This window comes from Trichoplax adhaerens, genomic scaffold (genome assembly GCF_000150275.1).
Source record: "Trichoplax adhaerens TRIADscaffold_16 genomic scaffold, whole genome shotgun sequence".
In the NCBI taxonomy this organism is placed as follows: domain Eukaryota; kingdom Metazoa; phylum Placozoa; class Uniplacotomia; order Trichoplacea; family Trichoplacidae; genus Trichoplax; species Trichoplax adhaerens.
In genome coordinates, this window is record NW_002060958.1 from 61,528 (window position 1) to 86,593 (window position 25,066).

Here is a 25,066-nt window from a genome sequence, read left to right on the forward strand (position 1 = left end):
ACGCCATATCGTATAACCACTGTAATAGTAAAATAATATAATAATTTATATCACAAATATTGATTCTACTACCTAGGAGTAAAAATAACTATCGCATCGTATACTTGCGCAAGCGTTTGTAAGTCAAGATTTCTTACTAGCGGATTATGGAAATCAGCACTTTATATTATAAGAAATCGAAATAATTACAAAATACGAGCGAAGTAATTATTTAACCGACCAAGAGTAAGGAAAGTTGGCTCCACATGCTTAATTACGTATTAGCGGAGCATGATGTTCTGCCTCCTCTCTCTACCAACGGCTGCTTCAAACCTGGCTGCCAATTCTCTTTAAATTTATAAATTTTCAGATGTAGCAGTAGCTATGCTTAAACGACAGTTTCTGTTTGTGATTTCGAATTCAACGAAAGAGAATGATCTATAATTAATTATTCGTAACATTGCTTCAGTTAATTTAAAGGGCTTCATTCTCATTTACCGGTGATTGATTGATTATAATTATGGGTCTATCAATTATAATTTTAATTGGCGACAGGGTGTATAGCTGTATATTATCTGGGAATCGCCAGTACAACTAAGCAATTGATTACGATACTTTTTGTTAAATTTTTCTCAAGTAGTCTTGAATTGCAGGTTAAAACGCACCTTGTAGCATTTCATATCATCTGCTGTTACAGCTAAGGATATTTACAGTAAGTTATTGAACTGCTATAGGGAAGGAGAAAAATGATGGTATACCTATCGATAATGTCATGTTAAACGATATAAATGACCGTTCAAGGGCTAGTTTTGAATAGCTTACATTTCGTTTAGTTCGATAATATATACATATTGTACACATGTTTCATTTAACTTCGGACAATTTCAGGCATGTCGTTGAATGCATCACACAATCTAAATTATGATTCTTCGTTAATGAAGACCGGTTTGCTGTCAGATTGCTATATATAGTACTGTATTATGAATACACTACCCGTATACTTATTGTAGTTCAAGTAATGGAAGAGACAATACTGCTGTTTATTTCTGTTATTCTTATAAAATTAATTAACGTTAGCCGTAATTAAAATTTTGTAATTTGTACTACTCTGACTGTACAAAGTGTAATGAAGTACGTGAGCTATTTGGTCTAATACTAAAAAGAAAATTAGATCATATATGTACTATTTTGTCTAAAATCTGGATAGGATTAAAAGAAGGCTTCAATAGCCACATTGAGAAACTACTGGAAAATACACCTCCCTTCTGATAAACTGATTCCATTCGTGGAAAATTATCTGTCAACAGTTAGTTTTATGCAAGGCTTAAATATTGTATTAAACCATACCGTCATTATCTCCATTTAAGTTAGCGAGTTTATTCTTTACGCCTAAAACAAGGTCTTCTCTTGCTATTTCGTGTAAGGCTTCAATAAGCCTCCCAATAGTCGCATTATCGCCATGTTTTTCATACCATTCCTTCAAACTACTTGACGCTTGCTGATATATACTACGCATTTCTAGGAAAATCGATTGTGTATCAATGGCGAAATCTAATGCTGCAATTAACTTTTGCCAGTCACCGCCAATTTCTCGAGCAATATAAGGCATCACTGGTCTGGGATCTTGAAATGAAAGGAAAATAAATTTCACGATGGATAGAAGGAATATTTTTTATTATGTCTATGTATTTAATAAATAATTGTCCTTTACTTTTTTTCTAAGACAGTTCGTACTATTTTTTATACTGCAGTAAATGTCCTTTCCTTCTATTATGTGGATAGGAAATTAGATAACAAACTGTTTCCGTTACGAATGAATATTGCATATTTTTTTTTGTTTTCATCAGCAGGGAAGTAGAGTATTTCGTAAGCCCAAAGGTGATATTTAGTGAAATCTATATTAATTAATATTGCGACTAAATTTCTACCAGCGCTTGCAGTAGCTGTAATCAACGTGATACTTTTAAGTTATTTTTTGTGTAGACTTTTGCGTGCAGTGCAACAATACACGAAAACAACTTTCATTTCTCAAGTTGAAGAGTATATACTATCATTCAAGGATGATTCCATTATACAAAATCATATTATAGCATTGAAACTATCTACTAGAATTTTAATCTAGAATTTAGCATGAGCCATGTTGCCTACATCCTTGTGTTTACGCTAAGTCAATAGATCATGATTTTCAACATCTATTTAAGTTTCACATACATTGTGATATACTCTTCTGCTCGATAAAGTAACTACTCTGTTTACTTTACAAAAATTTAGTAAAACAGTACAGCGCCGATGAAATTCTGATCCGAAAGGACAGTGCTCTAGCGTCATGGAAGATATCTAATCTGTTTGCATTGCAATAGTTGACCAAAACGGTACGGTGCTGGTGAAGTTCTAATCCGAAAACACAGTACTCTAATGTTATGGATGATATCTAATGCAAGTATTTACAGTCTATCGTTGCACTTGCTGTTTTAGTCGTGATCCAGAATTGCAAATAAGCAGTAATTGAATAAGGGGAGCAGTGAACATCTTCATTTACTTTATATCAGTATAAGGATACATTATCTTACCGTCGATATTATTTCGCTGGTCTTCAGGGCTTTGTTCTAATAGTTTTATATTCTCTGTATCTTGGTTTTCCGGTTGTTGTTGCTGATGTAAATTTATGTATTTATATCTATGAGATTGAATAAGTTTTTTAATTGTGTTGCTTCGGCGTTGGTGATGATTTTCCATCGATACTTGTGGAATATTGGCCATTAGTTGACTTGCAATGCTACATACTATAGCACATGATGAGCTAGAATAATCACTAGTTACATTGTCAAATTTAAATGATTGTCTGTCACGTAATCGAGAGATTTTCGCTTTGTTGTAGCGCTCTGGGTTATCGGCTTTAGTGTATCCTAGCGCAGTAGGACCGGTATCTTGTTCGTTTATGGTCAAGAGCCTATAGCCAAAGAGATAAGTTGCAACAGATTTATTGCGTGGTCTAGTGTAAAAGTAGAAATTATCATCATCATGTCTGATGGCAATCCCCACGTTATCAAAGAATGTATACAGCACGGAATCTTTACAGAGATTAAGAAATGGATCATCCTCATCTGACTTTCCATAGATGATACCATGGACGAAAACAGTTTTGACATCGTTTATGTCATTGACTTGGATAGAAGTGTTTTCTATGACTTTATTATGGATATAATTAAATATTCTACATGTCGCCTGTAATGCCAGATTGCTTAATTTGTCTTCGTCTGACATGGTATCACACTCGTAGACATTGGTCGTTTTTAGGAGATGAAATTGTTGTTGGTAAAGATGAAATATCTGACAGGTGGTCATAGCTATGATAGTGTGTAAGTCCTTAAGCCATCGGTTTATAAAGCTACGAACATGACGGACTTTTTCCATGTGTTTTTCCACACTTTGCTTTTCTAATTCATTTACAGTAACATTAGTAGCGAACTTAACCATTACTTTTGCGAATGGACCTAAAATGGGAATACTATCCAAAACATCAGGAATGGGTTCTAGTAATCGAATATTGTCGCACCATCTCTTGAATTTTTGACAAGTTTCAGGGTGGTTATCATCACCAAAGAACTCTTTCTCATACGCTATTAATGCATCGAGTAGAAATCCCATCATCAAATTGGCAAATTCTAATTGAAGGTGGTTTAAATCATCGCTTGATCGGCCATGACGCAAACTGTTGCATGTACTTGCGGCCATGACTTCAGGAATCTTGACGCAGTGCGAACGCTTATGCGGATCGCTGAAGAGCTTAACTGTACCTTTTATTGATTTATTTATGTCGCTTCATTAAATGTTTTAGTCTTGTTGAACAGTTATTTGTCGCTAGATTGCTAATTGAAAGACTAAGCAGAATTCTTTTTACCAACGCCTAGATCAAAGATGAACAATGGCGTCAAGCACAATAGCCACGCCTGTCATGTAAATAGCGTATGTGCATATTGGCAAGAACGAAAAAAATCTCCAGGAATATGATGTTAATTTGGACGATTCTACAGTCCTGGACATCATTAATGTTGTTATATTGAATGTATAGAAGAAAATTGAAATTAACGATGCTGCTATCGATCTATCGATGAGCAGTATTCTATCAGCTTACTTGAAAAAATGTGAGTGAATCACTTAGTTTTGGCTGCAACGTGCTATAGCATCAGGGAGCTGGCCGATAAAGTATATGCAAATATTACCATACATATCTAATTTTACTATAAAGATCGAAGGCTATTATAATAGATTGTTACTGCACTCGTTCTTATATCCTCATGACGCTTATTATATTTGCATTTCTGGCTAACAAACGATATGGTAGATTACTGTGCTGTATATACGCGTCGTTTACGGTCAACGCCTATTTTAAAAAAAAACATTTATTTTTCAGCATGCTTGAACAAATTGAATACTAGGTTTATCAATACTTATCCTTCTGCCTCAAATCGGAGTGATTGAAAGAAATGCAGCAAGTCGTAGGTAGAAATGATGACTTTTTCACCCTAGCTGACAGGTAGGGTGAAAACTGATGACAATTTTAAACATCTTGCATAGACTTTGTGCAGATATATGTAGTAGTACCTCAAGTCGATAGACAAAGATTATGGAGATAAAGAAAAGATCTTTATTCAAGAAGTAGATATACCTAAGTATCGCAATCTAAATCGAACTGGATTATGCTGTAATCAATGAATATATTCCGGTTTCGCTAAGTTCGATACCTTTACCGCTTTTCAAATAGTGCTGTTATCATTGCACTGTTCAGTGTACAGTATATTATGGGTTCATGTTAAATGCAGTAATACAAAGTAATTGACGGCAAAGTAATAACCTATACAGCATAAACATTTTATTTGCTCAGATTGCAAAATGTTCGTGTAATATAGCACGAACAGAGTTAAATGATTGCAGTACACATAAAGGTATAACTACAGCTGTAACGCGTGTACCAAGGGAGTTGCGCGAGGTTTAGAGTTAGCATAATAAGAACATTTTCAAGAAAGTAGATAGGCGATAGATAGTACACCTGGAATTGAGGGTAAAATTTTTTACCCTCAACTCCAGGTGTACTATCTATCATATGTTATATCAAGCAACGTAACAATTAGTAAAAAAAGTGTACTGTATGGCAGTTCATTAATTAGGATAGACATACTATAAGTACTGTATAGGTACACACTGTATAACAATATATGTAGATATACAGTACAGTATATTAGAAGAGTCCTGTAAAAAAGGACTGAAAACGCAACCCGAACCCGATGAAATGGATGGTTTTTTTACCCGAAATAAGTGCAATCGCTACACCATCACTGTATTATCGCCGAAATTCTTAACCTGAATCCCCGGGTTCAAGTCGGGTTTCGGGTTGATAACCATGGACTACAAGTACAGTACTAGAAGAATAGCTGGACTAGACGCTCCTTTGGGAGGACAGACATTTGGCCAGCTTTGGTCAATAAACTGCGTCAAACACTTTATTATGACATTACTTTAGTATGGAGACAGCCGATTCTGAATGTACTGATTTTTTCTAAATTAAGTAATATTACATTGTATCTTATTGCCTGTTACCAAGTTCTACTTGAAAGCAGTAGCTTTAGATCATCAATGTTATTCAAACTAATACGAATGATTTAGAAGACATGGAAGATCCATACTGAGTGGCTATTTTTCGACATTTTCGGCCGCATCTGTTATCCAAGTCCGTCCATCCGACGGAGTATCCAGTCCAAATATATTTCTAGTGGTCCATGCCCTAACCCGACCAAGCTGGCAGCGTTTAAGTATACTGTACAGTCCAGTAAAGTACGTATCAGTGTGCGGTGTACTGCATAGAAAGGATCACCTAGACTGATCACACCCTCAGACAGACGGACTTTTCTTACAAGCGAGGCCTATCAATATCGAAAAATGACTACAGTACTTAGTGTTGATCTTCTGTGTCTGTTTTCGAAATCACGAGTACTAATTTTAATAACATCGACGATCTTATATAACTGTCTCCAAGTGGAACTTAGTAATAGATAATGAGATTCAGCGTAATACAGTATTACTTACTTAATTTAAAAAAAAAATCAGTTCATTCAAAATCGACCATCTGCATATACAGTACTGTACGCTGTACAGTACAGTACAGTAGTACTAAAGTACAGTACTGTCATAATGTAACGAAATGTTTAACACAATCTTTTATCGAGATGAGGTCGAAATGTCTGTCCATCCAAGAGTGATGAGTCCGGTCCAGTCCAGGTCTTGGTTCAAGGACTCAATAGAGTGACTACTGTACTGTACAGTACATGTTAATAATGCTATACAGTACGTACTGTACACTGTACTGTATTACTGTAGTGTGTTTTACCTCAATATCAATATGGCTTGTCTTCTCCGCGTCCAAACTTATTGCCCTCCTGTATTATACTGTATTATATAGTATTAGTATTTGTAAAGGAATGGACACAACACAGACGGACAGACGTTTTTAATACCCAATGTGGCTGAAATCTCCAAAAGTTAGTGACTTAGTATGGATCTTCAGTGTCTCATTTTCTGAATGGTTTGCTTTAATTTAAGAAAATTGATGACCTTATGTAACTGCTTTCTAGTAAAGCTTTCCAAAATAAAATAGATTTCAATATAATAATACTAATAATAGTACTTAATTAAGAAAAAATAAGTGAAACATCTTTATCGAGCTTTCGCTTGATAACGTACAGTATCATATACTGTACGCTACGGTACGTTGATGGCGAATGGCAGTGTTTGGACCAGTGCAGTATTATCCAAGATGGAATGTCTGTCCGTCCGAGTCACGTGTCCAGTGTTCAGTCCAGATGGATCTAATGATGCCGTCCGTATACTCACTCACGTATAGTATGTAACTGTACTGTGTTTCACCTCAATATTAATACTGTACAGTATGACTTATCTTCTCCGCCTTCAAACATACAGTACTGAGTATTACCCTATTATATTTGTTGGAGATTGGATACTATACAGACGGACAGACGTTTTTCAATACCAATTGTGGGCTGAAATCTCCCCAAATCACTGACTTCGTATGGATCTTCAGTGTCTCTTTTTTTGAATGACTTCCATTCATTAAAATAAAATTGATGACCTTATATAACTGCTTTCCAGTAAAGCTTTCCAAAATAAAATAGATTTCAATATAATAGTACTTAATTTAGAAAAAATAAGTGAAATACGTTATCGAGCTTTCGCTTGATAATGTACAGTACAGTATACAGTAATATATGGTACGGTACTGGACGTTGATGGCGGCGAATGGAAGTGTTTTGGAACAGTCCAGTACGGTATTATCCAAGATGAGGGAAATGTCTGTCCATCCGAGTCAAGTGTCCAGGGTTCAGTCCAGGTGGGATGTAGATTGTAGAAGTCCATAAACACTGTGGACAGTATGTACAGTATACTGTACGATACACTGTTTGATGTCCATACTGTACTGTATGAATGATAGGTAGTAGAGTAGTGGTGAAGCAACAATGTACGCAAACAAGGTCAATGGTAGTAGAGTATAGAAGAAGCCGGTGACCAATGCCATTAGGCCCATTACCAGTGGGACAAGTTGTGGCGGACAATTGCAGTCCATCGCGAATGAAATTAACAATTCTCCATTTTCCTTGATATTGTAAATGAATCATTAAGAACATTGGCAATGGAGCGCAGTACACGCAATAGACAACGTATGAATCGTGCTCGAGGTAAATCCATTGATATTTTTGCAGGTTTTGGGGAATTGTTACACATGGATCATAGTGAACCCAGTGGAAGTCGTTTTAATGGCCATCATGACCAAGAGGTAGACTACAGTAAACACATTTTACCGTATCCAGGCTTTGTACCCAAATTGCCACTGGACCCCGTAGAGGATGTATGATTTAACACAGCCTCGATTATATAATTAGCAATGGACTGTAGAGTAATGCGATATACGCTAGTTAGCCCTACTGCAAGCTTACGACAATCGATCAAAACGATTAGTTCATTGCCGATTTTGACAAGACTATTTTGTTGATGAATAGTCTCCGTTATGGAGGCGATAGAAATGTGATAGAACAGATCGTATTGACTTCCATATCCGTTGCTTTGCTTGGGATAAAAATTCTGTGTCCCTAACATGGGATAATGGACCTTTACCATCTCTACACGATTTGCATCCTGTTGTAGAGGTACAGTGGAGGGTGTAGAATAGTAACATCGACCCCAGCGATTAATATCATACTTACTTCATCCAATGGCTTGTAGAATCAATGCCATACATCGTCCAATACTTGCATTGAAGAGGATACAACAGGATAATTAATTTATTTATCCAGTCTGCTATAGGTCCCCAATCGAACTAGGTCATATTGATTGTTGTGCCGACGTCGATTTGAAGAGATAGAAAGAGTAAAGGGTATTGTAAACAGGAGTGTTAGGACTCAATTCTAAGTCAGTAAAACCCAGTAAAAATGAGCCTAAATGGTGTCCAATGCAATCACTTAGTGATCGATCATACAGTACAATGTAGATGCTACTGACTTTCTATTTTAATGCTGTAGGGGAACAAAATGATATCTATTCTACATGCCTAGTTGATACTAATTATAACTTTCATACCATCAACTATGTTTTACATTAGGCCATGTACCACACGGAGATTTAATTGCCTTAGGTAAGTTGAACAGATAAATTTATATTTTTCAATTCTAGTCCATACGTAAGGGCTAACTAGATCTCTATCTAAAGAATGCATCCAAGCAATTATGGAGTTCCAACTTATTTATATCATACATCAATACAAAATAATTATACAACGCTAATACATTGAAGCCGTTTTTGGATAGGTTCTAAGAATACAAACAATCCCTCCGAACAAACGGAAGCAAGATCTGCAAATGTATATAAATTATTCTCCTCTGCTCCAGGAAATACTACTTCAGATCGTAAAAGAGAAGGTGATTTTGTTAGCGCTTCCAGAGCACTTAGTCCCAAACGAACCAAAGTTGATGGCAGCCATGTTAAAGATCAAACTATAAGTCGAGAAGAAATTCCACTTCCTCCTATCGATGGTAAATATATTCTTCTTCATTATCCTATTTTACTATGCATTCTGTCAACCGTTATTAGCATTGAACTGTCAAAGTATATATATATATATACATGCATAATGACTATGCTCTTCTATCTACAGATTAGAACATTACTATTTTAAAAATTGTCCAAAAATGAATTGTCATAGTGATTTGAAAACTACGACGTGTTACTTTGCCTATCACCGGCAATAAATAGGATAGCATAAATTCATATCTATCTTTTGTACTACACTAGTGGAGCCAGCCCAACTGATAAAGACGATAATGCAAGCTGATCTTGTTGAAGATCGCCTTAAGATTAGTGCAATAATTCGTGGTGTATTAGCTAAATTAAGCGCTAATAGGGTTAAACCCAATCCTGCCTATTATATGTCGCTTCTATATCTCGCCAAAGATAAGCCATTCCATTTTACCTCATCATCGGTATTAGATGTAAGTATTTTATTCGTATTATTACGTGAAGTAAGATCGACTACTATACTTGATCGAATACCTGCCATCATCGGTCTACTACTGTTGCGTAGTTGAATATTTATACAGATTAAAATAAAGTATCAGTAATGATTACTATCATTTTGCATTTTTGTTAACTTTTAGGCACTTATTGGGATTATCAGTCGTGACGTTCAAATCAATATTAAAGCAAAAGGCAATGTTATTGTACCAGTCATGGCTTGTAATATCTTAATGTATACTCATGCCAACGATGATTGCTGGCCTGAAAGATTTGTTCAGGTTTTATATTATAATGCAATTTAACTAACAGAATGAATATTTTCGTTTTAGTGTTGCATTTTGGTATACAGTAATTTGCGTATTTACTTATTAAAAATGAATAATGATAGGTCTATATTCAAGACGCTCTTGGTGAACGATTATGGGTTGATAATGAAATGTGTAAAGACTTTGTACAGAATATCTTGACAGTTTTCGATACATTATTGCCCACAATTGACGGTATCCATTTACAAAATTAATCTTTGACTACTAGTAGTAACTTATTGATAATTACGGTGATTGATATACTTGAAAGAATTGTCTTACAAATCAACGATATCTGTTTATCATTAGGTTCTTCCAGTAATGTTCAGACTACATCACAATCGATGTCTACTACTGATAATGGAGTTGAGAAAAATACCGATGATAAGAGTGATACAACTACTGCTGCTGATAGTTCATCTGATGCTATCGATTCTAGTGTACGGCCCAGATATGAAGAACCTTCGGTCAAGGAGAGTGTTAAGAACTATGCTTTACAATCTGTTGATAAAATACTTAGTCAACGTCAATCTACCGATAGTGTGCCTAGACAGTTGCTTAAATTTCTGGCAAATATTTGTTGTTATCCCCGCGTTCGGCTACTAGCCGCTCAAAAGATTGATTTATGGTTGCAAAATCCTAAGCTTACTCGACATGCTCAACACCTTTTAATGACGTTGGCAATCAATTGCCACAGTGACGCTGAGCACAACGAAGAATGTATCGCTCATTTAATCAAAATGAAATTAAAAACCAAGCCATTTACAAATCATCAAGTTGCATGTATTAAGGAATTAATTGGAAAACATCCTGGAAATGTTGGTATCGTTTTAAAGCATGCCGTTTGCAACGAGCTGTCATCTACTCCAGGAACATTTAATACCAGTAATGTATTAATTTTGTCAGCTGTCTTCAACACCAGTACTGTTGATGTCGCAAAGTATTTGGCAATTGTTTTTATTGATCTTATTATTAATAAAGAAGATTTACTAAATCCTATTAAGACATTATTACGTGAATTATTACGTGTTACAAAATCAAATTTCGATTACTATCAATTTTCCTCGCAGCTGATGGATTACTGTCAGACCAATGGTAAACAAATTAAGAAACATCGAAGTCGAAGACAAGAGGAAATAATTTACGCAATAATCGATTTGTTAACATATACCATGATGCTTAGTGTATTTCCACTCCCGCGAGATATGAATAATAAGATCGTCGCTAGACTGCAGATCCAACAGCATATAGCTTCAATCCAGAGATATTCACTATGGTGGTTACATATCGTTGTACCAAAAGCATTTGATGTTGATAGCGCTACTTATCTGAAACATTGCATTTACAAAATTTTATTTCGTAATCCAATCGAGACTTATGTCACCGCTGATAATTGGCCATCTGAGCTAGAAAGAAATCAAGTTATGGAGCTATGTACCAATGTTCCAGTCGAAGGTGAATCCATTGGATTTCTTTTAGTTATGTCTGGTAATGATTCTATCGCTTTACCACCCTATGAAGCTTTTGATTTAATAAAAAGCCTATTAACGAAGGCTGCTCAATTAGATGCTAGCAATGCTTTGCCATTAAAATTTGAGGTGGATCATAATCAATTGATTGGTACTATCTTTAATTTATCAATTTATCATCATACAGCCACTGAGACATCACTCAATTTACATTCTCAAAATGTTAAATTTGCATACAGCGATCTTTACTGGAAAGGCTGTTTACTAATAGTAATTATAGCTGTTTACAATCCAGACACAGTTGGCTTTACTGCATGGGAGAAATATCCTACCTTGAAATGCTTGATGGAAATGGTAATGACTAATAATTACTCATTCCCGCCATTGACTAGTCACTCCGAATCATCTGATAGTGTTAAAGTTTCACAAATCCAATTGGCCCAAGCTGAAAAAGAAGATATATTAGCTTATGAAAATATGACTTCTTCCAGCTCAAGTAGGGGAAATATAGTTGAAAAGAATAGCTGCTTACTACCACAATTGATGCGTTTCAGCCCTCAAGGTATTATGAGATGTCCTCCGGATTATGTAGTCCACGATCTACAAAAGATTAATTCCGACTTAAGTTTAGGTCGATTACTATGCAGTAGTCGATCACCAGATTTTCTACTGGATGTTATTCAACGTCAAGGTAGCGCTGAATCAATGCCTTGGTTAGCGCAATTGGTTAGTTCTAATTTTGGCTCAGTGGAAGGACTACCGGTTCAATGTCTTTGCGAATTTCTGCTGCATTACGATCTTAGCAGTGATGGACAAGAATTAGAGGTATCTGCTACTTTTTATGATACGCTACGTTTTGTTGTCAATTTTCACTATATTAACTCCTATTGACGTATCCTATGCTTCTAGCGTGCGTCAGCGGTTTATAAGCGGTATTGAACAATTTTTGAATATCTTTTAGTTTATAGATAAGAAAGAGCATCTTGCAAAGAAATTACATGGCATGGTATTTGATACCAACTCTGGTGGTACAGAAGTAGGCGAAATTTTCGGCAGTTTATTTCGTCGAATAGCTTCAAGTCAACGAAGTACACGCCTTGCTGCGAATAAGGTATACAGACTTTACACATGGGTTATCAAAATATGCAATTTTTAAGCTGCTGCACTATGTATTCGTATTATAGGCACTGGCAATGATCATAGCTGACTCTGAACACAGCGATGTTATTCTGATGAATTCAATGAGTTCAACCTTGCTGACATTAAGTTCACTTGATTCACCTCTTATGAAATCATATGAATGGTTATTGGTACAGCTATCGTCGATTCCTCACTTTAGTAGTGTGCGAGAACTAGTGTGCACGTATCTTAAACAAGTTAGTAATAATATATTCACGTTAATTTGCTATAATCGCAAGCTTATGGTATAGAAAATGTTGACAATCTGTTGCTTTTATTGTTTATTGTTATGATAAAAGGCGCTCATGGTAGAGACAGATATCGATGCTCTTGGTGCTTATATTATTTTCTTGTCCATGCATGGACCAACACATGAATATCGACATCGAATTTCATTAATTATTGTACGTTGTCATCCTTTTAATTTCACTTAATGCGATTTTTTGATAACAAGTTTTCTCTTTTTTAATCATAGGACATGTGCAAAATGATGATTCAACGATACAATATCTTAAATAAACTGATATACCGCGGAAGTAACGACAGGAGTCACGAAAGTAACATTGTATTGTCTTCATTACTAAATATTTTCTCGAAAGGGTTAAGGATTATGATTTCGGATGATACTGGATATTCTTGGGAGGTATGACAGTACTCGATGGGCCTCTAAATCTTACAATGTCGTTGGTTAATTTTAATTACTCTGTTCGTAGGAGGGAGATGTAATCGGTCAATTGGTGAAAGTTACCTTTACTACCCTTAATGTTACCATTTCGTTGCCAGTCATTATCTTACAAGCTATTGTACTATTATTAACATATGGACCACCATCATTGGGTGCGATCTAAAATTATATATTAATTATTACCTAACGAGCTGATTTCGATGATTGTCTACGTAATTTTTTTATTGATAGACAACGATAACTTTAAGTTTCTACTGGACCTGTGGTTTCCTGAAGATCAAGAGTTACCAATAGTCATACGGCTTGATAATAATGAACAAATTGTTTGGATTGATGCATGGCTAAAATTACGCATGATAACGTCTCAGATACCAAGATTAGTTGATAAAGGTACAAAATCTCATGATAAACCGTTATCTTTCTAATCCTTAATTGTGACACTATGATTTTTCAGTACTTGAATATAGTACACCGGTGAACGTTATGATGTACGTACAATCATTTGGAATCCCTGTTAGAAATATGAGGTAATACAAAATTAATCGCTGTTACAACTCTAGCAACTAATTACCTTTGATCACGATTTTAATGTGTAATAAAAATTCCTTTTAGTAAAATTTTAGAGTTTCTAGACGATAGTGTTACTGATGATTGTCGCTTCTTAGATCAGATAATTTCTAAAGGTATTTTGTATTCCTTTTGATAAGCTAATGTAGAGGTTTTAATATAGTCCTTGATTTTTATGTTAATGTGATCAATATTGACATTATGTTTATAATTTTAATATAGCAAGGATAGTAGATTTAATCGATGCTCACACTGCTCGCGGAGTTTCCGGAGGTGCTACCCTCCGAAAATATATGACTAAGGAAGTGACCGTTGATGACACGTCAAGTCAGTTGTGAAAACCATTGTAGATTGAAAGTTAGTTAAAGTTAAGTTAATCTCGCGTTGGTTTACATATTTTAGGTGCAACTTCTTCCGCACCAGCGTCTCCCGTAAGCGTTTCATCTTCTGGCAATAACCTGGAGATAGATTGCAGGTAAGAACTTTGTAAAATTAAATAATTTACTATATACATTCCAATATTAATATCGAAATGTATCACTTTAATCCTAGGTATAGCAATAATGAAGACTTAACTACAGCTGTTAGAGAAGTAAGTGAAAAAGGGTGAAATTACCGGTAAATTAATAATATAATTTACCACATACAAACCAAACTAAAATCAACTCTTGTCTTATTCATTCAGTTATTTGAAGCTGACTCTACCGATGTAACTGACAGTGACGATAACAAAGTACTTTGCATATTTCTTCGCGTACATTATGCTACTAACGGTATTTTAGGCAATAGTCTCACTTACTAATTTACATTACCTACAGGACGAAGAAGATCAAAGATATGAGCAGCTGCGTAAATTGCAGCAGGTATAATTTGGAACCGTATATACTAATAATAGTTACCTGATATGATCAAATTTAATTTGTTTTCTTTTGCGCACATGTTACAGCAATTAATGGTAGACATATCTCAATCTAATGTTAATACTTCCTTAATTTCCAAGATATCGGATGCCCTCTCTGTAGTTAGTCATTTGTATAAGATTTTGCATTTATAAGAGATAGAATTTGTTCTCATGCTCTGTTATTCTGCAGATAATGGATTCTCAAGAATGTGAGAAATTTGTTCAAATTTACACTAAGCGATTGTTTAACCTTTGGTCTATAATCAAACCGACCATTCTTTATAAAGTAAATAATTGCTTTATATAGATAAAATCAATTTAAGCAACTCGTTGATTCTTAGCGTTTCAACATTTTGTAATTTGATAACTTAGAATGCCTTCGAATCCGATATCACTAATAAAGTGTTAGAAAATCTATTAGACCGTATTCAGCATACTACTGGTTCAAGTATGTAGCAAAATTATCGTGTAATTACAATTTTGAGTTATTAATTGGTTTTTGTTCTAATCCTGAAGATATTATTTGGTATCACATTCAAAAACGTTTACAGAGGAGCAATCAATTAGGTATTTGAGTTTTTTGAACAACGTTATGAAAAGTTGTTATGGAATAGTTGCACAATATTTTATGGTTTAATGCTCTATTTGTAGGAATATATTCCAATTCTTCATCAGAGAGTCAAAGCGGATTATTATTCAGTCAATGCGCAATTAATTCTGTAAGCGACGAAGCTGAGATAGACGGGCCATCCTTTGATGATCTTACTTCTGCCCTCCATAAAATTCTTCTTAACGAATTTACCGATCAAAAATCATCATCGTGTGGCGAAGTGGACATATATAATCTATTTTCTAGTTGTGATAAAATGTCCGGCATTGGATTAGCAATTGACTGGTTCCAAATTGTAAATCCAGAAGTCGTTGGTACTGATGCTGTCAGCAAACAGGTTGTTTTCAATCGCGTATGTATTGGAAGAAGAAATTGGCAGCTATCTCTGTTGTCTTCAGCTATTCATCGAAGTCGCTGGAGTACTTTACAAAACTGTATTAAGTGGTTGCTTTCTAATGATGCAGATAAGTAAGTGATGAATATCGCGAATCTTTACAAATGTTATTGTGTCTTTAGTATTACTAAATTGTAGATCAATTTATATTATATTTTTTATTATTCTCTTACAAATATTGCAAAATAGTGTAGACAGTTCCTCCGCTTTAGATTTTATGGAAACTTGTGTTTCATCTCCACGTCTCTGGCAAGGATGCAGCGAAACTGCCGTGATAATTCGAGGAAAAATCGATGGACAGGTAATATTAAATTCAGATATCGAGATTAGAAATTAATTTTATTATTTTGTGCAGGTAGTTAATGAGTCTCCTTTTTGTTAATATATAGGCTATGATAGTCAATCTTCGGCCAAATCAGCTATTAAATCTAGCAGTTTATGTTCTAGCTGAAGCTGAAAGTATGTTTGAAAAGTGTTCAAATGAAACATTTGACCAAAAATTAAGGGCTAGAACGTCCCTACTAGTAGTTTGTTGTAACAATGATCCAAGTATTTTGAGCACGTTGACAAGTAATCTCTGTAAGAAGAAAAGGTATACATCTATATTCATCTTTGTTTTATTCACAGGAAATCAATTCGCATTTAACTGAAATTTGTGCCCATGATTTTGTTAATTTAGGGGTTCACCAATGATAACTTACTTACTTGGTAAATTATATCTAGCCGCTCCGGAGATTGTCCATGAAATCTCTTCCGATTCACAATTGCATAATTACGTATTAAATGATAACTTACCGGGCAAGGTAAACTTATCTTTATATATAAACAACAATTCGGAAAGTTCACTCTACTGATAAGTATAAATAATAACTCATTTGCAGCTTGATATAACATGCCACTATTTAATGGCTTCCATGGCGAGCACATATGCAGGCAAAGCTTGTTTATCGCGACTTGAAAATATCAACTTATTATATAGATCATTAGCTATTAAGCATCCTACAGTTCTGATTCGGTTAGATATGCTGTTGATATTTGAATGAATAAGTAAATATAAAGCGAAATGATTATTGCTTCAACGCAGCAACTATTAATCAACCTATTATTATTATTATTGCGAATGTGTAGACAATTGCCAGTAGTTTATGGTCTGCTTCAAGGAAGAATTCAATTAAATTTTGAAGAATTTTATAATCGTAATCATCATCATTTTTTCATGAATGTATTAAATGCATTAGATTTGCTTCGACCGTTAATTTTTGAAACACCGGTAAGAAAGTAGCACACTACCAACTTATTTATATCTTGACCTTATGTGGCAATATCCTTACTTATCGCTATTACTGACATCTCGATTTTATACTATGCGTTAGCGAGGTAGAGTGCCACTTAAGAAAATCTTGGAAACTTATTTTAAGATGATCCAGGTTAGATATGTAGTGCTGATATTATTGTAGGTAGTAAGAATTTGTACGTGCTTACGGGCAAGTTGTAATTTGACATTGCAAAACTGTTCTTTCCCATCACTATAGGCTTATTATGTGTACGATAATTACATGACCGATCTAATAAGCAAATTTGTGGAATTTCTTCACGCGTATTTCATATATGATGGAAATGCTGCTGTCAACTTGCTTCAGAGCAACTGTCAAATTTTAAAGTAAAGCTTAGATAGGCGTGTCTTAAGCATTTTTCCTGTATCACTCGTTGATGCGTCAACTGATGTAACTTGTTTTTCTATTCCTAGGTCTATTTCTGAGAGATATCCGGATTTATCATTATTAAAATCTCTCCTAATTGAAGTCAATATCGACTGTAGTTATCCAAATCACGAAAGTCCCGGAATAACTTCAAGTAGATCTATAGAAGATGAGCGAAACCAGAATGATAATACTATAAGCACAAATATGGGTTCTAAGAATCAAGAATTGGGAGCATTAACACTTGCGAGTAAACAGTGGAATTCATCCATGTTATCGTTATTCATTAATCGTTTGTCTTCATACAAAAATATCGCAGGTATTAGAATATTTCGAAAATTAACTTAATAGACTGCTATCACTGTTAATAAGTTATATTGATGACCCAATGTTGTTATCTCATTAAAAGACTTGCTAGCATCATTACACGACCTGTTTGAAGTATCAAGGAAAAGACCTAACATTTTAGAGCACTTTCAGGTTTAGTATTTTTAGCGTAAACATTATAGCCGCAATTATTATGATATACAAATTGTACAGCTTGCCTGATTTGAATATTGCTAATAGGGAACGGTTACTATTTTAAATTGCGATAAATTGTGAAACACCAATTGTTACTTTTATTAGATTCATTTGACAAGAATTATGTTCAATTTGGACGCAGCTTGTCGAGGATTAGCGCATACCTTGGTTTTGAGATATATTAGAGCGAATCCTAGGTATTATATAACATTGGTGAATGAACTTGTATCTGTATTTGAATTATTTTATAAACTATTGCGTCATATATCAAGATAATGAGATCAAATGGCTGATATAGTTTTTCTTTCCATTTTCTGCGGCCAGGATGGCGCCAAACTTTAACGTAGTGCTGATGGAATGTTTAGATAGTGAACGATCTGATGTTGTTGAAACTGCTTTATATTTCGTACCAGAATACGTTTCATTGAGTAGCGGTAAGTTTATCATGTACGATTAAAAGTAATGTAGAAATAGTAAAATTAATTAATAGGGCTTTGGATGCATGCATACAAACTTAAGGAAATTCTATTTGAAACAGCTTGTGACGATTTTAAGCTAATAATCAATTTTATTTCCGCTTATTTTGCATAGACCATTGTGATCGGCTGTTGTTGAAGCTTTTCCAGATTGGTGTTTATAGTATAGCTGACAGTCGTAAAGTATTGTTGCAGTCGGTTAAAAGGCTGGACCTTGAATTTTAAAATTCTAGAAGAATGATGTTGTATATTGACCTTTGTAATATTCGTGTAACAATGAAAATTTATCCTTGAATTGATATGTAAGCTCTGTACTAAAACTTTGATATGGCATTGTAAATAACGAATTTTGTTGGTATAAAGTTGAATTTGTTGAAGGTAACAAAACTTAAGCTACTCTTTTATATACTAAAGCCATCGTTTATTAATTTTATTTTATTACGGTACGTAACTTTACTTAATTGTCTTATGGTCGTTATAGCCTTCAGATCTAACAAGTTGACAATTTTCGAATTGAAGATGACTATAGTTTATCTCCTTTCCTACATGCAATATTGCTTCAATATGTAATATGTAAAATCAGCGTTTGAGCGTATTTTGTGAACAAAGACATGACATCATTTTTGTAGTTGCGATGTAAGAAGGCTACTTATCGTAAATAGGAGACATAGATAGTGCATCATCTGAATACTGATACTCGTTCCAGGGATGAAGTTATACCTATTTATTGACAATTACTTTACTGTTAACGCACAAATCTCACTAATAAATTTAATGATCATTTAAAAGTGCATACTGGACATGGTTACCATTTATTGCAGCACCGACAGACATAAAAAATCTACGCCGAACACAAAGAACAAATTCCTCTTTACCATTAAAGTAATAAAATTGACAGCATAGGATCAGTGAGCCTCGTAAAAAGTTAATCCTACCTGCGCTAGTCTAATCAGATTAAATCCTGGACGAAAATTTAATTATTTATTATGATAACTACTGTAAATAAGTAGCATAGAGTACAGTGCTACAACAAAGATACGAAAATGCGTCAATGCAATACAACAAATAAAAAGGAGTTATCGATCTTCATGGCACTAACAGAATAGATTAACTCATCAAAGTCAGATGGACGCCGATAAGTGAGAAGTATCATGTAAATTACTGTCGCCTAAAGCATCTTGCAAAACGTCTAGCAATAGCCATTATTTTCATAGCGTACTGAAATAGTCTTTTCTTCTGAGCCAAAATACCGGCGGTAGCATTAGTGTATTTAGTATTTTCGGCATTCTGAGAGGTCTTAACATAACTGCACATTGTAGTATTACTGTTTGCGCAGAATCGCGCTGCTAAGTTGTGATAGACTTTGTATCGAATGAAAGACTCGCCCTTGGCCTTTTTTACGGCAGCAATGGCTTTTCGTATGGCGGTGAAGTTTTGTTTGACTAGTAAATATCCCTGGCGTATTTGACTAAATGAAGGGCATTGAAATCTACCACCATTGGAGCCTCCCTAATTAATTTTCACGATAATAAAAATAAGGCATAGAGTTAAAGAAAATAAAATTAAATGCTGCTTGCAGTGGTATACTCGTATTAACATGTACAAGCATATTAGGCCGTATCGTATAGAAATACTATCAACAAGTGTTACCGGTAATATTCAAGCTACAGAAAAATTAAAAATAATTGCTACATCTTAATTGAAAGTTATAAGAAATGATGTATCGCCATCGTCAATAAATTAGACCCTATTCGTATTTAGAATAAGAAAATAATTTCTCATCATTTTTGTGCTTATAACGTACTATATTTCACTATGATACAATAGTGCTAAGATATTACATATTGCTTCGAATTATATAATTACGTCAATCTCTCAAATATATCTATATAGCATTAGAGGTATCAATTTTTCCCGCATTTCAAACACATTAATTCTCTTGGGAATATATTACTACCTGCATATTAGCAATCTATTTTTCGTATTTGGATACTACGGAGGTAAATTTTATCGCATTTGTTTTTCGACTACTTAATTTTCAAGAGAACAGTTGTATTTTATCATCAAGAAATAGAATTTAAAACGTCATTGATACACTGTGCTAGTATCCTAATTTCAGAGTTACATGCTACGCTCCGTTACTTATTCTGGAACTCTCCGACTACAATATCAATTTAATTAATTAAATTTTAAGTTGCTAAGACTTAAATTTGAAACATTTGAAACTTTTTTATGGGATTAAGAAAAAATACTGCCGTTAAAAAATTTTAACTTTTAGGAAGAAAACGCTCAGTAGATAAAACCTACATTGTTTCCACCATTACTACCATGGTTTTTTTCATTAGTCAGAATGATGTCAATCTTGGTACTAAATTGTGTAAGAAAAAGTAATGGGTTACGATTCATTTGGAAAAAGAAGGGATTTCATTTAAATGTAAGGCGATGATTTGAATATTACTTCTACCTAGCTTTTTCGGCCTCGCCAATAAGAATATCGGCAGCTTTCTCATCAAATAAGTTGTAATCGACCTTTTCTGGTGCAATTGGTTCAAGTCGCTGATTAACGCGTTTTGCATCAATTATTTCATCTATTTCTTCATCTTCTTCGTCATATCTATCATCGCTTTCTCGATCAGGAAATACAAACTCTTCGTAGCGATCATCAGGGACTACAGAAGCAGACACATCATAACTGACAGATATTAAAAGAAGGGCAATCAGCCAAATAAAGAATGGAAACTTTGCCATAGCTAAATCGAAGTTTATGCTTGGAAGAAATGAAATAGCGATGAATTAGGATGGTTGTTGCGTCAAAACGACTTCTGGTTACTAAGAAAACCTGTGGATACACTTCTCTTTATATACGTTTATACTGACCTACATATATTCTTTCTTTCATTCAATTGCTGCATACGGCACTTCTATTATCTTTTATTTTTAAGACGTGGCCAATTTCGCCTATTTTATACACGTAAGTGATGTCATTATGATGAACAATTTATCTATTTCTTCTTGTTCCTTTATAACAATGATTTGTATTAAGCAGAAAAGAATTAAATTTTATATGCTATGACGAACAGTTTTTGTGCCTTTGTTTAGAAAGGCCACTATGGGGTTTGATTAAATTTATGTTTCGTCTCTAATTGGCAATCTTTAGAATTGGTTGACATGACAAATTGTTAGATCAAGCCAGTCCGTTCTTCGATGAATTAATAGGTACATAAATTGATTCAAGTAAAGCATCCTATTACGGATTTATGGTAGCTTAATCACCTAAACTCTAGCCTATTTCTAAATTCACCGGATAAATTCTTCCTGCTGTAATTAAACGATATTTTCAATCATGTTGAAAACAAATTTTAAACAATACGGTTATTGATGGAAGAATGGCGGTATGTTCTTGTTATCTTGCAATATTGTTAATATTTTATTAGTAACGGAAAAAAGTAAAATTTTATATTGTTATCTAAGTCAATTTGTACTACCTATTATGAATATATTTGCTTTTTGTATTGTCGCTAAAACTCCCTAAGGCTATTTGGCTAATTAAAATTGTTCTGATATGCATGATATAATTTTAGATATAAGTCGATTAGTATAAGGGGCGGCTGAAGAATTTCTATCATGCGTATGAATATATATCTTAACAGGTAATTGTGATTGAATAACATTGGTTAGATTGTCTGAATGATTCCTATTGGCATAAGGGTAGCAATTCGTCATTAAGGGTGCAGTGTGAAATGTCTCTGTAACCTTTGACACCAATTTAGCGCAGTAGCTATTGTAATCTTTAGTAAATACTTCTATATAGATTGGCTAATGGCCTCGAGAATTCGAGAAATATAGAGTCACTATTAGGATGCAATACTAAGTCAGAATGTTGAAGGTGATTGAAAAATTTACTCTACGAATCAAACCCTAACCTTGTGTTAAGAAAAGAAAGCATTAGTTTTGTAACAATTTCTTTAATTGGCTTAGAATTATTATAATCTAATTTCCAGTATACAGCTTATTAACCCACACGAAATAACCTACTGGACAATAGTTCTAACAAGTGTATTCTATGATTAACTGGACAGTGATTATATTATCGGTATAATGTCTAATATTTAGTATCAGCAGTACTTTATTACGTGAAGTTAATCTATGCATAGCCAGTATTGGGCTTAATCCGATACGTTGTACACTAAGCATCGTTTTGCTTAATTTATTAATATTATAACTGTTGTTACTCTTATTATAGGAGTGTGATATAAAGTAGATATCTGTAGTTTCAAATCACATACTTAAGAAAGAAAGACACTCGTGATATTACTCTACGATAATCTATGGTAATCATAGGGATTGAAATTACCAGTTGGAGATATATGAATATAGGATTGTATTGATATTTGTTAATTAATAAATAATCTAGTTTACTAAATAAGTTATTGAGAATATCGTCTATACTGATTATTCAATTTTAAACGATAGTCTACAATTTAATCTAGTATAAGTGAGAAGTAATACTAATACTACAATATAAAATGCAACCCACAATGATGAACTTTTATCGTTCTATTTTTTTGTAATCCCGAGAGACATGACGGATACTGTACGTAGGACAAAGTGATTGAAGCATTGATATTTTAGAAGTTCGCCCGTGTATATTACTATGTCCATTAAGAATATTGTTAGCAGGCTGCCATAGTAGGTTGTCATACATAACGCGAATCTTGTTTGCACGTAATTTGCCTTACTATCTTACAGTTAGATACCCATCATAATATATAGCAAGTAATCATCAACATTTATTATTTCGTAAACATTGAAGTGTATACGAGGTGATGCTGTTAATGGGTAGTTTTATTTCCATCATAGCTTGTTACTAATGTCATTTTTCGCTGTATGCAAGCGTTACATTATGAAGCGTATATTCTTTAATGCACTATAGGTTTGATCTATAATGCATAAAATTCATGAAGCTAGTTTAGCAGTGGACTATAGACATTTCCTAGATTACCTACTGAGAAAGCATTAACCGATCTTTCATGCTATACAATCGAAAAGAATATGAAGCACAGAAATAGATATAATTATACGTTATAGTATCCTACAGTGATACTGTAACGCCTACTATTAATAATTAATTAGAAATAAACACCCTTTAGACGCGACTTCTGCTGCGATATGAGAGCTAACTTCAAAATAACCGTGGTGATTAAGCTTTATAAGACTGCAATAATAAAAATTTGATGGCACAATCATTCCTTTTGCCAACTAGTTCCTTTCTTGAGATAGAATCATATAGATATAGTTTTAGTTTAATTCTATTTAGTCTTTTTGTTTACAATATTTGTTAAACAGCATGAAGAATTTAACTGAGAATAAACTCAAATAAATAAGTCCTTGATATACGTATGCGCCATATTTAAAAATATCATTGAGAAGTAATTGATAGACAGCGCAAATTATTCAGTTAAATAATTCTGTAATGCTTAGCTTTTCTCTAATTTAGGTACATGTTGCCTATATTTAGAAACTTTTATTCTGTTTTCTGCATTATTCTATCGTAAGGACATTACGAGAATAGCAAAGCCCCGTGAAAGTTTCACGGAATATCGCATGCTACACTTACTATCGTATTAATATGATACTTGCAAAACTGGAAATTCCATAGAATAGCTTGACTCACGTATCATCGTATTAATATGATTTGATTGATGATTATTATTCAATGAGAATCGGTTGAAACTACATCTGATATTAAGACTTCATCCTAACATTAATTACCATTACCCATATTCACGCTACCGTGACTGTGTTGCACTCAATAGAAGTAGTAGTATATCAGCTTTCGGTGGCATAATGGGAATTATCTGAACATACCGATAGTCATTGCTATTTTTTTTTTCAAAAACGTCTATTAATATGGTTAAAAGATGACACTATTAATTCAACCTAGCTGTGATTGAGTTACAAATTTCGAATAAATAAAATGCGATGAATATGATTATATTGGTTTGTAGCTTATCTTAATTTGCGTATGCTATTTTTTAATTATTTTTTATATGTCATATGCTTATGTCGTGTTGTGCTGCGTACCACAGTAATTTGAGAAAGAAAGTTCAGCGTCATGAAATTATATGAATGATGATTTTTATTCTTAGGATAACATGCATAACGTAGATAACTCGGCGACCTACTTTCGATTAACACGCATGTTATTTTATGCTCTTTATTATGGATTGGGATGCATAGATTGTTTTGGGTCAACAATCAGTAGAATACCAGCACTATTTAATAAATGTAATGATGACTGCATGAATGCCCAAGTAAATCGACTATCCTGACTACAATTTGAAATTGATTACATACGCGTATATCATGATTATAACGAAATACGTATATTCACAGTATAGCATATAGCCGTCAAAGATTTTCAATTGGTAAAATACTCTCTTCAGGCTTACGTAATTGTTACAGTATAATCATTGCCCAGCTTATTCCATCTTTTCAGTAAATAAAAGGAAAATTTGCCAATGCCATCAATACGATGTAGTAATGTACGTGCTATACTTCTGCATAAAGTACGAGTATTAAAGTAATGAGTTCTAAGAAGTTCCTGATTAAAATAATACAGACTTTGGAAGAAGGGAAAGCTATTTCCTGCATATAAAATATAATCAGCAATTTCACGGCATTTTCTGGATACACTATT

The 25,066-nt window shown here is 33.9% G+C and overlaps 3 protein-coding genes across 3 annotated transcripts; 1 reads left to right on the forward strand and 2 right to left on the reverse strand.

Annotated features, from left to right (window-relative positions):
• Positions 1-1,315: 1,315 nt before the first annotated feature.
• TRIADDRAFT_60508 (uncharacterized protein) lies at positions 1,316-3,714 on the reverse strand (the record flags this gene model as incomplete). Its single annotated transcript, XM_002116550.1, has 2 exons — positions 1,316-1,602; positions 2,550-3,714. The coding sequence occupies 2 exons, from the start codon at positions 3,712-3,714 to the stop codon at positions 1,316-1,318; spliced, it is 1,452 nt and encodes a 483-aa protein (XP_002116586.1).
• A 3,617-nt stretch (positions 3,715-7,331) lies between these two features.
• TRIADDRAFT_60509 (uncharacterized protein) lies at positions 7,332-19,202 on the forward strand (the record flags this gene model as incomplete). Its single annotated transcript, XM_002116474.1, has 37 exons — positions 7,332-7,381; positions 7,672-7,727; positions 8,648-8,680; positions 8,934-9,077; positions 9,337-9,533; positions 9,699-9,836; positions 9,947-10,058; positions 10,173-12,157; positions 12,294-12,443; positions 12,517-12,708; positions 12,811-12,915; positions 12,987-13,154; positions 13,225-13,348; positions 13,428-13,586; positions 13,651-13,723; positions 13,809-13,879; positions 13,986-14,090; positions 14,166-14,238; positions 14,316-14,355; positions 14,449-14,496; positions 14,582-14,626; positions 14,855-14,950; positions 15,037-15,112; positions 15,181-15,231; positions 15,316-15,742; positions 15,858-15,969; positions 16,058-16,260; positions 16,348-16,471; positions 16,550-16,683; positions 16,797-16,938; positions 17,042-17,095; positions 17,201-17,328; positions 17,416-17,687; positions 17,778-17,848; positions 17,996-18,087; positions 18,215-18,324; positions 19,156-19,202. The coding sequence occupies 37 exons, from the start codon at positions 7,332-7,334 to the stop codon at positions 19,200-19,202; spliced, it is 6,207 nt and encodes a 2,068-aa protein (XP_002116510.1).
• A 322-nt stretch (positions 19,203-19,524) lies between these two features.
• TRIADDRAFT_64281 (uncharacterized protein) lies at positions 19,525-21,114 on the reverse strand (the record flags this gene model as incomplete). The annotated part of the gene is made up of 3 exons (XM_002116551.1): positions 19,525-19,875; positions 20,674-20,734; positions 20,831-21,114. 3 exons carry the CDS (start codon positions 21,112-21,114, stop codon positions 19,525-19,527), a joined length of 696 nt encoding a protein of 231 aa, XP_002116587.1.
• Positions 21,115-25,066: the final 3,952 nt, after the last annotated feature.